This window comes from Haliotis asinina, chromosome 1 (genome assembly GCF_037392515.1).
Source record: "Haliotis asinina isolate JCU_RB_2024 chromosome 1, JCU_Hal_asi_v2, whole genome shotgun sequence".
In the NCBI taxonomy this organism is placed as follows: Eukaryota; Metazoa; Mollusca; class Gastropoda; order Lepetellida; family Haliotidae; genus Haliotis; species Haliotis asinina.
In genome coordinates this window covers 93,448,961-93,463,724 of record NC_090280.1, presented here as the reverse complement: position 1 = coordinate 93,463,724, position 14,764 = coordinate 93,448,961, and the positions used below count along the sequence as shown (strand labels likewise).

General features: G+C 40.3%; 1 protein-coding gene across 1 annotated transcript in view; it reads right to left on the bottom strand.

Annotated features, from left to right (window-relative positions):
* Positions 1 to 6,318: 6,318 nt before the first annotated feature.
* The window catches only part of LOC137284420 (uncharacterized), a 62,864-nt gene continuing 54,418 nt past the window's right edge, over positions 6,319 to 14,764 (bottom strand). Inside the window, exons 2-3 of the mRNA XM_067816219.1 lie at positions 8,740 to 8,904; positions 6,319 to 7,523 (exon numbers count right to left, since the gene is read on the bottom strand). Coding sequence (XP_067672320.1) covers positions 6,652 to 7,523; positions 8,740 to 8,904 — 1,037 coding nt within the window. The 3' untranslated portion in view covers positions 6,319 to 6,651. The remainder of the gene's footprint in view (positions 7,524 to 8,739; positions 8,905 to 14,764) is intronic.

The following is a 14,764-nucleotide window of genomic DNA, read 5'->3' as shown; positions in this document are numbered from 1 at the left end:
GGCTTGACGTACTAGGGTCGAAATGATTCCTATCTTCACATGGGGTGGATGGTAGGAAGCGTTTCCCATGACACATCTCTGTTGGTCCGGGAAATTGGGCGATGCCTTTGCCATTCTTAAGCATGAGAACGATGCTAAAGCTCTTCTTGACTACATCAACTCCCAAAGCCTACATATCTAGTTCATCATAGAAGAAAAGTCGAACACCAATCTTTGATGTACTGGTTCTGAAGGACACTAACAATACCCTTAGTACTACAGTTTACTGAAAACCAACTAGACAAGTGTCCTTAACTACGCTTCCAAACATCACTAGTAAATATGCTCCTCTATCACCATGCTGTTCATCACTTGCTTGATAACGGTGTTAGAACCGAAACGTCGCTCACACTACGATAAAGTTGTTCATCCATATATTGTCACCCTTCCTTATTGCCCCAGCTTCTAAATGCAGGTTTGATGACAGCTGAAGACACACATAACATATGGGTCTGCGACTGGGTTTACAACAGAGGAGTATCGATCCATTGGTGCCAGTTCCGGAGGCACTTTGGAGATTACTCATAGTCTGGTACAGTGGAACCAGTGATGGAAGCTCCATGTAAGATCCTGAACTGAGATAGGAACAGGAACTGGACGAGACATTGTTGCCAGACACTTTCACAGACACAGACACTTTCACAGACACAGACACTTTCTTTTTTTGGATTTGGATCGGAGGTCACGATGTAGGATATGTGAAACACATTATTCAGATAATATTTGATTATCCTACCATGTTCGAAATGTAATTATCATTGCTTTTTAAAACCTTCATCGGACAATATTTACCCTGTGCACATTTTGTTTTAAGTAAATAAACAATTTCATTGGCACAATATATAATCCTGAATACAGCAAACGTATTTGTAGTTTGCCTTTGTAAACACGTCAACGTTATCGCGTTTTACAGGTGGTCTGTTCTACAAATTCACTCACTTCAATGAGGAACTATTTCATGTATACTATTATGGTATATGACACAATAAAGCATTGCCTGGAATGTAAGAATGGGTTATCAAAAATCTTAATTCCTGGGTTACAGGGATATAAAAAAGTTTGAAGGTATACTTTAATGAGAAAGTGTAATCCCAAATATAACATGTGTTAAACTTGAAGGTTGTGTTAGACTTGACATGATCTTCAATGCGAATGTTATTTCGTGTGATCATATCAAGGAGACGATTAATATTTATAACTATTTCAATATTCATTTTGCACTCAACTGACGGCAATATATGTGTAATTCGAATATTTAATCTCATATGAGAAACGTGGTTTTACTGATTAAAACATTTATTATCCGTTGTTCATTCATCCATTGAGGTAAAAGATGGCATGTGTAAGGTGATACACCTCAGAGAGAAGACTTGCGTCCATTTGGCGTGCCACAAAACAATGATTGTGAATTGGAATCAGGTTTGCCTTATTTCAACATTTGATCTGGATCTCGTGGGTTCATCTAGGTTGATAAATGTCGAACACCTGCATCGCTAGCCCCTTTCTGAAACTGAAATACTGTTTAACTCACTAACTCAGCAAACGCGTAGCTTCTGTTGATACGACCAGCTCATCAATCAACAGATATTCCATCATGAAGTAGATGCCTTTACGTACTTAGAAAACAGAACCATGATCCTCAAGCAGTCTCATGATCAGGGCCCTGTTTCACAAAGCTCGAGTAAGCCTAAGATCTCATAACTATACTGAAACACAGGAGGTACGAATACTACGAGTTTCGAGATGGTTGGCTTACGAGCGCTTTGTGAGTCCAGGGCCTTCTTTCACAAAGCATTAAGGTGATCGTAAGTCACTAAGGTAACCTTAGAGCAATGTTAGAGAATAGAAGTTAAGGTGTTTTTTTTCATAGAGCTTGCCACAGTCAAATCCATGTCAAACAATACAAAGTTTCTCCTTTCCGTATTTTCGACGATGGATTTTACACGTGTGGTTATACTTTTTCTTCAATTGTGTTATTATATTATACATTATTTACCTCCATAGAAATGCTATGTCAATTTACAGAAATATGGTAACGTCTGAAGAAATCACTCAACTCGACAGGCGTTCACTGTATGTGTTATAGGCCGTGGAGTTTGGAACAAATAGGGTTAACTCTAAATTCAGACTACTAGTTGATCCTTTGTAACAAGAGCAATATGGACCATTGACCGTCACGCGGAAAATAAAGACAATAATGATTACGATGATGATGATGATGATGGTGATGATGCCGACGACGATGGCGACGACGACAATATCGATGGCCACTTCCTAAAATACCTCACAAAAATTTACATTAACTTGACATCATCTGACACAATAATGAAAGTTGAGGTGATGATGATGATGAGGATGGTGCTGTTGCTGCTGATGGTGTCTTGTTTTAGTGTTCTCTTGTGCAGGAGAAAATGTAGACATTTAACAAGTTAATATTATTCCTTATCCTGTTAATCTTTCATTGTTGATAATCAATATTGTTGGTAATCAATATTATGTTGGTAATCAATATTATGTCGTGATTAATGCCAAGTGAGACATGAAACAATGTTCCTATGACCTTTTAAAGATCACATATACTCTAGAAGGGTACAAATAAAAATCACTTGCTGACATCGCTACAAACGAAACCCCGCCATTAAAACTACTCATTTCGACCTGTAATTAATTTAAATCGACCTTTTTGGTCAACAGTGCACAATTCTCAGCCGCAAACGAAATTTCAACCAATCAGAGCGGCGCGTCTCCGTGACGTAATTGTAGGTATAGAAATGAGGGTCTGTGCAGTATTCATCTACATTTCAGGGGTTAAACTATTTCGTTTACAGGTTTGTACAAACCTGAAGTCGCGACAGCTGTTAAGAAAAATGAAAGCTATATGTTCTCACAATCTACTATTATTTAGTTTTGTCTCCTGCTTTGCCCAGTTTTCAAGTTACAACCCTTAAAAGCTTGTTTCCATAGACGATTCTGTCAAAATCACTTGGTGTCGCTAGGTTGTATACGTAATCCGTGTTAGGTGGTATAAACCTTCACGTTATTTGTCATCATTCACTTGACGCCCAGTTAATGAATTTATAAAGGCATATGAAGGCATATGAAGGCATAATTAGTGGTAACGCCACTTAGATTACCCGACAAAGGCCCGTATTTGGCATTTCTTGTGTCTGGATCGATGAAAGGATTAACCGATAACACGCTGATTGATTAATTAGTTTTATGCGGATTTAAATGGGGGATTTGTCAAAAGGCAGTGTTTATGTATGTACATTTACTAATCTATACTGAATACACTCTATCGTGTCTGTGTCTATGTAAAAACAACACCCTTCTTTCATAGGATTAACCGCCAATACATTGATTGATTGCTCATGATTGGTTAACTAAATAAAGTTTTTAAAAGAATGACACACATTATGCAATTAGTTGCCAGGTGTGCTATCTTGGGTGACGAATGAAACTGTACAGCAATGCGAAATACCTGAAACGATACATCACTTTTTTGTATATTAGACTGTTAAAAGACGCATCACTTCGGAAATCTGCAGATGAATTATACATCACCCGTTTTTTGTGGATATTGGTGGACACATTCCTCGAGCATGGTAATAGCCTGACATTGCTCCTGTGACTTTAATTTAAATATTTGCATTTTTGTTTTTATTAAGTTGTCGTAGCTTTCAACAGAATCATTGAAATGTAATGATGCAGACGACATACACTAGGGTGTGCGTTCGAATTATGATTCATATAGACACCATATTACATTCCTGTTACACATTCGCAGATCGCTTCTTTTTATTAAGTTTCAAAATACATACAAGTATGATTGTACAGTAATTAGGATTATGAGACTAAGTATAAAGAAGTATAGTGACAAGTGTCTACATACTGGCGAGTGAACGTTACAAATCAAGTGAATTTAGCAAGTGAGGAAATTTATCACGCAGTATTTTCACTTCGACCCCGACCTCGCTTAGGTTATGTTGCAGGTTGTGTCATGCAAACTCCTTTTGGTAATGATTCAAATACATATTTAACTACTAGTAGAAAGTAGTTTTGATTTTCTTACTTGCTGAAAACAAACCATAATGTCATTAATTCAAATGGATTTGACTTCACGATTGTCAAAAATAGCGGCGCCCTGTCTGAACATAAATGCTATTTAAGTTTCTTTTCACCGACTTACAAAATCAAAATTACTTTTAACTGGTAGTAAAATATGTATTTTATTGATGGACATTAGGAATTTACATGACATTGCTTATAACATAACAATTTCACTCTTGGATGCGGTCAATATAAAGGGTCAATATAATATTACTTACGATAGTATTGTCACTTCGACCACAACCTCGTTTCCGAGGAAGAAAGCGTTATATTCAAGCAAAATTCTTTTGGTCAGCAATGTGTAGTAAGCAGTCATGACTTTATAAATTCGATGAAACTAGAACTCCATTTTCTATCCTGGGTGCGTGGTAGGGGGCGAACCATCCGATTTAGTATATACCACAGACTTCCACAACGCTCGCTTCGCACACACTAACAACCAATTTAAGCACAAACTACGGGGTCCGGTGGAAATCTGTGCATAGTGACACCATCACCCGACCCCAAGGAGTAATTGACGGCAACACAACAATTCGGCATATCTTTGGTGACGTGGAGAAATCAGCAAAATGACGAGCTTCCCACACATTTTCTATACAACTAACTGAAAATCGTTCCTTCTATGACGTCACTGTAGGGCTCTGGCGACAGAATTACGTAACCAGTCTGCGGTTTCGTTTGCGGGCGAGAGAGAAGCAGACGGCTTTTTAGCAGCTTTTAAGCGCTTGGTATTAATTAACCACAAGTTTGTTTTTTTATATACAAAAATGGTGTTCCGTTTATGACTAACCAGACGTCTTTCATATGCAGTAATAAAAAGAGTACAAAAACCTGAGTTTTAGTGACATGCATTCCTCACCCAACTGGAATGCTGACAGTGACGTTGCACTGAGACTGACTGAGCAATTAAGACATCAATTACAGTCACGAGTCAGACAATACATCAACTGAGTGTTGGTGTTGTCATGAGGTGTTTGTTTATGCCAGTCTGGATAACATTGTTCACGGAATGCTGGTCGTTAATTAAACACTGAGGAACTAAAGCAAATTCGGCAGCGTTGGGTCTTCCCTCAATGGCTGGGATTCTCAGGCTATGTCAATTTTTAATGTGTTGTTCAATGCTGGTGTACTTTGCACGAATTAATCTACTAAAGCGCTTGAAATTAAAAAACTGATACCACTGGAATCACGCTGCTTAACAGGTACAGTTAGAATCTATCAGCGCAGTCTCTATCTGGAGACTGTTTAATATCAAAGGCGGGGCATGTTTGAAGAACGCCGCCATTAAATTTTCAAAGGCTCTGTAAAGGAGTTCTCATGCACGCATGCAGTCGGTTGTGTGTGTCACGTGATGTTACTTCAAGGTACTCCAACAGGGACCTCATCATTTGGTAACTTCGTTATAATCGAAGCCGTTAACGTCGCGCAATCACCACGCAGAATATATTTGGAGCATCAACACTATTTTCCATACTTTTTAAAAGAAAAAGCTCCATTGTGAGCATTTAATCCAATGCTACCTGGGTTAGAATTCAGTGACCTATGTTTGTCGTAAGAGGTGACTAACAGGATCGGATGGTCAGGTTCGCTGACTTGGTTGACAAACTTCATAAAATCCTTATCACGTGGATTGATGCTCATGATGTTGGTCACTGGATTGTCTATTCCAGGCATAATCCCCAATACATCACGTTTGGTAAGGTTTCACTATTTTGCCATTTTCTTTTTAAACTTTGTTCAGTGTATGTAACCTATTCACTTGCCCATGGAGACCCTGAATGTATTGTTGCGGGCTTGATTCATTACATTATACATTATATTCAAATTTCCTTAGTTTCGTTACATATATCACAGCTAAAATCCTCATGACAGTCTAGCAAACGGTTGCTTGCTGGGCGAAAACAAGATTCGATATCTCACATAGGTTTAATGGATGCTCCCAGTCAAAATACGTTTGAAAATGTTTTGAAAGCGACACTGATATAGCCAAAGATATGAAACGACGTGTACCGAGCGTTTATCTCGTCACTAGTATTTTGAACTGAAGGCCTTCTTTCATATCTTGTCATCTGACCTTGATCCTTGAACTCCAGGCACAACACCCGGAGTCTTTCTGATGACAATACCGGATGTCTGTTCACATGTGCACAGCGATGAAAGAAGACACAGTGTTTAAAACATTGTTTACTTGCACCAGAAACGAATGTCACTTATATATACACAGTTCATCAAAACTGTACATTAGTACAAGTATTACTGTATTCTCAGCTCATGAACTGGTTTTACTCACATGACAATATTCACACAGTCTCTTTTCCGTGATTCGGTTCAGGATTAAGTGCATTTATATCAGCAAAAATATTATTGGACACGACATTGCTGCAAAATATCTTGTGGAAACAGTTGACACATTTCTTTTTCATAGACATCTCGAAATACTGGAACGATTGGTTTGACATTTGGGATTTTGATTTAACAAATATCAAACAAAAACTCATCAAACTAAAACCCCATGTTGACCTCGCATAATGGCGAATGGCTGGGGCTGGACCCAACAGACGGAAGAGGCTTACATGGAGAGGTGGCGCTGTCCGAGTCACGTGTTGTTACAGTATATCTGTTATTGTAAACGAGGCTCTTGGACGGCCTGGTGGCAAGGTGTCTGGTGGCAATGTCGTCCCCTCTTTCTACGTCACTCTCATTTGTTCGATGAAACTTATCTCCCTTTGAAGAGTTATTTCCCTTAACTGACACATTGTTCTTCCTTTGTTCCGCCAAAAAACTTCGTGAGTCTGTAAATGTTGCGGACCTTGGTGTAACAGGTACAGAAGTAGTAGTTCCAACTCCACTTCCAAGGGATTTTGTCCTCGGAAAATTTGGGATTTCGTTCCCAAATCGATCTGTGCTCGTTGCTGAAGCATCAGTGAAAGTCTTTATCTTCTGACTGGTTTCTAGGATAGGTTGTAAGGGCGGCTTTGAGGCAGAAGGCTCCTCTTTGGGGTTCCAAACAGGCTGGGTGTTGGTTGAAGAAGGGGTGTTGATTTTAATCTCTTCCTCTGTCGGGGTTTCAGATGGTGTCGTCTTTTTCGTTCGGTTTCTCTTGTTCCTGACAAGTCTGAAGAAAGCTAAGAGAGATCCAAGGCCAAAACTCCGACTAGGTGGTGGATCCTCTTCCTCCGTGCTGGATCCCTGGATTCCCATCATTTTAGCATGGAAGGGTTGGATCCGGACCATCATATTGATACGCTGTTGTTTTTCCCGGCATTCTCGTTTCCGTTTCCGGAAACGGTAGAAGTCGAGTGGAATGCAAAGTGCGAATAAGGTCACGGTGACACCGACGATTAGAAGAACGAGCAGCTGTTTGGGCAGGATGCCTGTGAACAAGCAGAAAAAGCTGTTGTTTATCTCACCAGTGCTGTGAAGAAACGAGAGCCACAGGGATATTTATTCGAAATCAATGAACTGGCATGGTGTTTCCGATGGTAAATGAAAACCGTTTAGGAGTCTGGCAAACACAGGATGTACGAGTTGTTGGGATGTGGAGGCAATGAGGAAATTGTTTCTCTCGATGTGTGCACAAGCAGCTGCAACCATATTCATGCTGCCAGCGGGAGAACAGATGCACTCTACTGACCCAACTAGTACGACAATTACTTCTACAGTAATTTATGATGTAACCTCTACGGCTATCACGAGCACAATACATGCTGATGCAACTGCTACGACTGTTACTGCCCCAGTAACTACCTTTACCACAGCCACTTGTACAACACCGGTACAACTGCTGCTATCGACACCAACATTACAGCTACTACAACTACTCCTCCTACTACTACATCTACTACCACTTGTACGTATATCCCCACCATGACAATATGACAGCATGTACATATGTATGTATGTATGAAGATATGTTAGTCTGCACTACTACTCTATTGGATATTTAAAGTAGTAGTTGTTCCTGCAGTGTTGAGTGAGTGAGTTAGTGAGTTTAGTGTTACGCCACACTCAGCAATATTCCAGCTATATGGCGGCGGTCTGTAAATAATCGAGTCTGGACCTGACAATCCAGTGATCAACAACATGAGCATCCATCTGCGCAATTGGGAACCGATGACATGTGTCAACCAAGTCAGCGAGCCTGACCACCCAATCCCGTTAATCGCCTCTTACGACAAGCACAGTCGCCTTTTATGGCAAGCATGGGTTGCTGAAGGCCTGTTCTACCCCTGGACCTTCACGGGTCCCTGCAGTGTTGACTACTACTGCTACTGCTACTGCTGCTGCTGCTACTACTACTACTACTACTACTACGACGACGACGACGACTACTACTACTACTGCTGCTACAACTACAACTACAACTACAACTACAACTACGACTACGACTACTCCATGGGATACTTAAAGTAGCAGTTGTTCCTGCAGGATATTTATTACGGGGTTGTTGATTCCTGGCAATATTTACCGACAGCTATCATAACACAACAAACATACAAACAAATACTAGTAAATATTGATGACTTAATACTTTCATATTTTGTTCTCTTTGTTTTTCTTTGTTCAAGTAAAATCACCTTATGTACTTACTATCTACAAGACAAGATGGCTCCGATCCTGTCCATGTTCCATTCCTGCACATGCGCACTAGGTTCCCGGAAGCGAGGTAGAACTGATGTCGACAGCGGTACACAATCAAAGTGGAATTTCGGGAGAATTCTATTGCATTGTGGGTACTCGTCTCCGACAGACAGTCTGGAAAGAAGAGATTCAAATTGCTATAAAACAACATAACAATTACAACGGATAAAACAAAAACATATCGTATTTTCTCAGAAAGGTACATGGCGTTAGTGGGACATGTGATGTTGACTATTTAATATTTAATAGAATAGAGATTATTATGTGACCCGAAGTTTAACGCCGCACTGAGCAACTGATAGTAAATTCAATAAAATTCTAGTCTGCCCGTATTGGTTGTTAATATTGATACATGACCAATTTCCAGCTGATATGTCCCCCAAGTCCGACCGGCATTCACACAGTGTGATACAATCTTTTCTTGTATGACGATATTTTCTCAATTTATGTCGCTTCCGATTGTGTTGCCATGTGTTCGCCATGGCAGAGAGGTAACGCTTTCTGGAGAATTATGGGTCTTCGGGATAGGCCATGAAAAACTGACCCAGAACCAGTGTGATGTTTACGACGACGGTGCTACTTGGCGTAAAACAGTTTTGTAAATTGTTCAGCTTGAGACTGCTGTGTGTTGGACATAAATCGACAGTTGTATTGCATGCTGAAGACAAGTTGCATATGGTTCTATGCATGGTTTATGCGTATTTTGTCTGGTAGGGGCCGACTCGATATGGTAATTTAATCTTTTCCAACGTGCTTATGTTTCTGTGTTAATATCTTGAAAATGGTTCTTTAGAAAAATGGATGGTTCTAATAAGCCTTGCAGAAGGGAAGTGCCAGAGTCCATCGTATTAACTGGTTCCAGTCAGTTGCAATGGTGACTACAAAGAAAGGAAGATATGGGAGATTATTAATACAAAACTGCCCTTTAAACCTGTCAAAGAGACTGAGTGAGTGAATGAGTGAACTGGGTTTAAAGCAGATTTAAACAGCTATATTACAGCGTGTCAACGTGATGTTGGAGAAAAGTCTGAAATGACGCAGATCCTAAACTTTACCACTTTGATGGAACTCAGAAGCACGTGTATATCCAATATCTATCAATACAGTTGTATCAATAACTGACACTGACATTTAATTTGAAGCGACTGTCTCTGAGGCCAGTTTTCTATTTCCAATCTGTCAAATAAAATCAAACCAGACGCTGATTCCGAGTCGGAATGTATAATGAATTAATCCTTGTTTACACCTGACCATATATCCATGTGAGACGCTCTTCTATATATACACCGCCAACAGCCTCTCCCTTACCACGTTGATTAACCCTGAGGTTTCAGGTAGACGCCAAAACCAATTGAAATCTGCTGATTTATTTAAATCATTGCGAGAACTCCACAGGTCACGTGTGCGATACGGAGCCTGAGAAGCGGCACTTCATGGGCGCTGTGGGGAGCTCGTAAACCTTGGCCACTTTTAAAGGTCAAAGCAGTTTGGGTCATTAAAACTTCTCACGCATCACATCGTCTCCATCGACCATACACCGGAGGATATCGCAATTATGTCATAATAATCATTATTGGGATCTGTTTGACCGTGAGTTCGGTAGTCAAAGAAGTGAGGTTGGTTCAGACAACAGCCCGGATAGGTCTCTCTGTCTGGCACCAGCTGTGATTAGAGTCATCACTAACAATTCTGGCACTCTACCATTATTTACTAAACAAACAGGTTAGGAATCATAACTTGAATGCTCATTGGATATATTTTTTGTGATTATTTGCACTGCCTGGTTGATAGTGAGGGTTCGAATCTCATATAGGACTCAACATTCCAAAAACACTATGATGTGCACTTTACTCAGAAACCGTTATCCGAAATTTAACAGGCGATACAATTGACCTGATGACAGTGTTGATGTGATCCTAAAGGCCCAGATGAAGCAAGTCCAGATGCTCCCCGGATTCTGAAGCAACATCTTCAATCCACCGTGACTGCTTTTAAGACTTATTAGTGTTCTTCTTCAAACCCAAATCCTACATATTCGCCGGTTAGATACATTTTAATCAACTCTGTAATAAACGTCATCTACTAGAAAGTCGTGCACTACTGCACATGTTTTCACTCGTTAGGGAAATTTTGAAACAATCCTCCATTTCTGTGACAAATGTCGTCTGCATGGAATCAGGCTTTAATGACTATCAGTGCTGGAATAAGTCTTGTTTCAATCAACTGTTTCAGTAGCTCGGTCATATCTCTGAGACTGGTATCGTGGAAGCAGGGGAAACCTTCAGCACTACATCCGTGCACGTCAAGCCAACGACTCTCCTATGAAGACTTGTCTCTCGGATCAGGATCTTACGCCAACCCCTATACTGATATACAAGGAAATGTTATGACATGCTATAAAGACTAGATGATAATGGAGACGAGAAGTGGGTATCAAAGGTGTCTGAGAATGTTATTATTTAGACTTGGTTTCGGCTATGTGTGGATAGCACAAAATATTAGTAATGTGGACTGTTTTCTTGATAATTATAAACAGCGCTCCAAAGATATCTGTTACCAAGACTGGCATCAACACGTGTCCTTTTTGAATCTTTGACATTCTATGCAAGAATAAAGATTGATTATTATCTTGACAATATTCCAAAAGCTATGGGCTCAAAAGATCTACGGAGATGTTTGACAAAGATTCGTTGTAATGTACATAATTTCAATATTAATTCCTATAGACAATCCAAAACTTATGAAACTGCGTTTTGTACTTCCTGTGTGACTGAACTAGACGATGAATTCCACAGCACATTATTGTGTCCTCTCTATAATGAATATCGTTCTAGATATTTACCGGAATACACCCTCGTATCCAGATGTTTCCTGAATTGATGAAAGCAAGTGATAACAATAGACTTTTAAGACAATGTATCTTTCTTAAAAAAGTGTTTGTTCTCCTATCGAAACAAAAAATAGCCATGAATATATAATGATATCAATTGTAATAAGATCCATATTTTCAGTGTGGCGTATATGTCTGTTTTCACCTTACTGTTTACACATGTTGTTCTGTTGGTCTCATGGACTACTATACGTAATAAAGAATCTAATAATCTAATCTAAACTTGTGCAAAGGGAACGATTTAACCACTAGACTACCGCCACACTTTATCTGAAAACAGTAGAGCATACCAACTAAAATATGCATACTAAATACATAAAGTAGCACCGTGCTCAACTGTGTACTCCTATAAGCCAACTGTGTACTCCTATAACCCAGCTGTGTACTCCTATAACCCTATAACCCAGCTGTGTACTCCTATAACCCAGCTGTGTAGTCCTATAACCCAGCTGTGTACTCCTATAAGCCAACTGTGTAGTCCTATAACCCAGCTGTGTACTCCTATAAGCCAACTGTGTACTCCTATAAGCCAGCTGTGTACTCCTATAACCCCAACTGTGTACTCCTATAAGCCAGCTGTGTACTCCTATAACCCAGCTGTGTACTCCTATAACCCAACTGTGTACTCCTATAGCCCGTATTACCGTTAAAAATCTGCTACCAAGGAACCTACAGCACTACGTCCGTTCACGTCAAGCCTACGCCTGTACTTTGATGACTTGTGTCTAGCGGTTGCTGATGCTGCGTGGAGCAATGTTCTTCTACTTGTCTACCGTCTAAATGTGTTCATTACTGTTTTTGTGACGAGAAGAAACTCGACCACAGTAATTAGACGACGTCTACCGGGCTATGTCAGGAGAATTCAATAGACCTGTCTGTGTGTCCAGCCTCAATACATCTCGCTGTGATGGCGATATTTCGTGGATCAGAAAGTAATTTTGATACAATAGCGTTGTTGGAGATGCGAAATCAAGTATTCAATGCACGCACACACACATAATTATGGAACTGAAGAATTGTCATCCATCACGTTATAACCACCATAGTAGACAAGCAAAAAGTCTCAATATTTTCCAAAGCTCGACAGAGCGACAACAGAATATTTTGTGCATTTGTCTTCTTGCTGTTTTACGAACAAACTTAAATAGTCGTCGACCTGTGATAGGCAAGCCTGACGCGTACACCCCCACACAATCAAGTACACGCATTTATGAACCGTCTTTGAAATGGCGAGACGCCTTATAAACCGACCGTAGAGTACTATGATTGCCGCTGATGTATTTTTCTCGGATGTGGCAGAGACACAGCCCATTTAACCCTTGTAACATTTTGGTAATTTGCCGCATTGCTGCTTGGGTCCAAAAATTATACAGTCGTCGGTGGGAGACATCATTAAAACAAATTCCCTGAAATGTGGTTTGCTTCTCATGCGAAACTGGCTTGACAATCAAGTGACCAACAAACCCGGTAATTCAGTAAGCTAAAAGCAACCAATCAGTGTCACTGAAAATTAGTGATGACACCAGGTGTTTGCGAAAAAGGTGAGCATGTCCTTCCCTCCGTAAGAACTCGCCATTCGCAAAATTTGTCTCGAGTATCTTTTGCCTGACGCCGAACAGCAGTACAATTGCCATGTACAGCGCCCTGTAAACAAACCAGGACAATCAAGTGCCCAATCGACCTGAAAATCCAGTCAGCTGAGAGCAGCGGCTCAGGGTCATAACGCAAAACTAACTCTTAATTCATTGGGAAATTGAGCAAGAACTTTAACGCATGCGTGATTGAGGATGCGTAATAGAGCAATTTGTGTTCGTGTTATCGATACTATTTGTATAAAAAACAACTGACTCTGATTTGAACCTGCATCCACATAAATCAGTCATATATGATTTGTCATTTGATACCGTATTGGAGAGACTGATTTACAGCGTTTACACACTGCTGTCGCTTGGCAGAAATAATGGTGTTCGGCGCCGGGCGCCTACCATTTAGTGCGAATGGCGGGTGTTACAGGTAGGATAGCAGATGTTAACACTATTGAGAACACCTTATGGTATCGCAGCTAACGACATAGCACAAGCGGGTAATGTACTGTGGTTAGGTAAACTGAAAGTACATGTGTTCTGATTGGTTATCGCAATATGAACTGTCCAATCATAAGTAGTTAAGATAATTTTCATTAAACCTTAAACACCTCAAACTGACGATAAAAGAACATGTCTGACATAGTGAAATATATATACTGTTAAGTGTAAATATATCTAACAGACCACTTAACAGGCTTCCTGTTTTCACAGAAATGGTATAGAATTATTTTGCTGGTGTTGTATGACGGAAACCCCCAAGAAACGTTCAGGCTAGAATAATCAGTGCATAGTGCAAACATTCACATGGAGACACAATTCGTAGAACAAACACTCAGAAACGTTCCCAAAGTAAAAATTATTATAACTGTCGTTTGAGTGGCCACACCCGTGAATTATGGTCGGGGACACATCTCCCAAACACACATTAACATTATATGTGAAGGAAAACACCTCTTACATGTCCTAAAGGGTAAAAATGACTTTTGAGCGTCAATAGTTCCCGCACGTGCAGAAACGTACCCGTATGCAGTATGTATATATAACACGAGCTGAACTGTTCTCGTTTACATCCGCATGACCAACAAAACATGTCTCGATTAACATCAGAGCACAGGGAACGAGCAGTTGGTATGTTGGTGGTCAGAGCCACGTACTCTCATGTTGCAAGAGTCATGGGATTCACAAAACGAAAAGTTGGAAGATTGGCACAAACTGGCAGGACAGCAGACAAGCCAAGGAGCGGAAGGCCAAGGGTCACCATCCCCAAGGAAGACCACCATTTACGGGTGCTTCATCTGATGAGCATGTTTGTAACTGCGACGTCATCACCGGCGAAAAGTCTCGGGCATCGTGTCATAAGATGGACAGTAAGCAGACGTCTTCGTGCACATGGTATCCGTGCCTACCAAACGTTCAACGACGCGTGAACAGCGACGTAGTAAATTGTAATGTTCGTCAGTAGAAGCAACGAAACTGGGGTCGAGAGTTTTTTCACAAA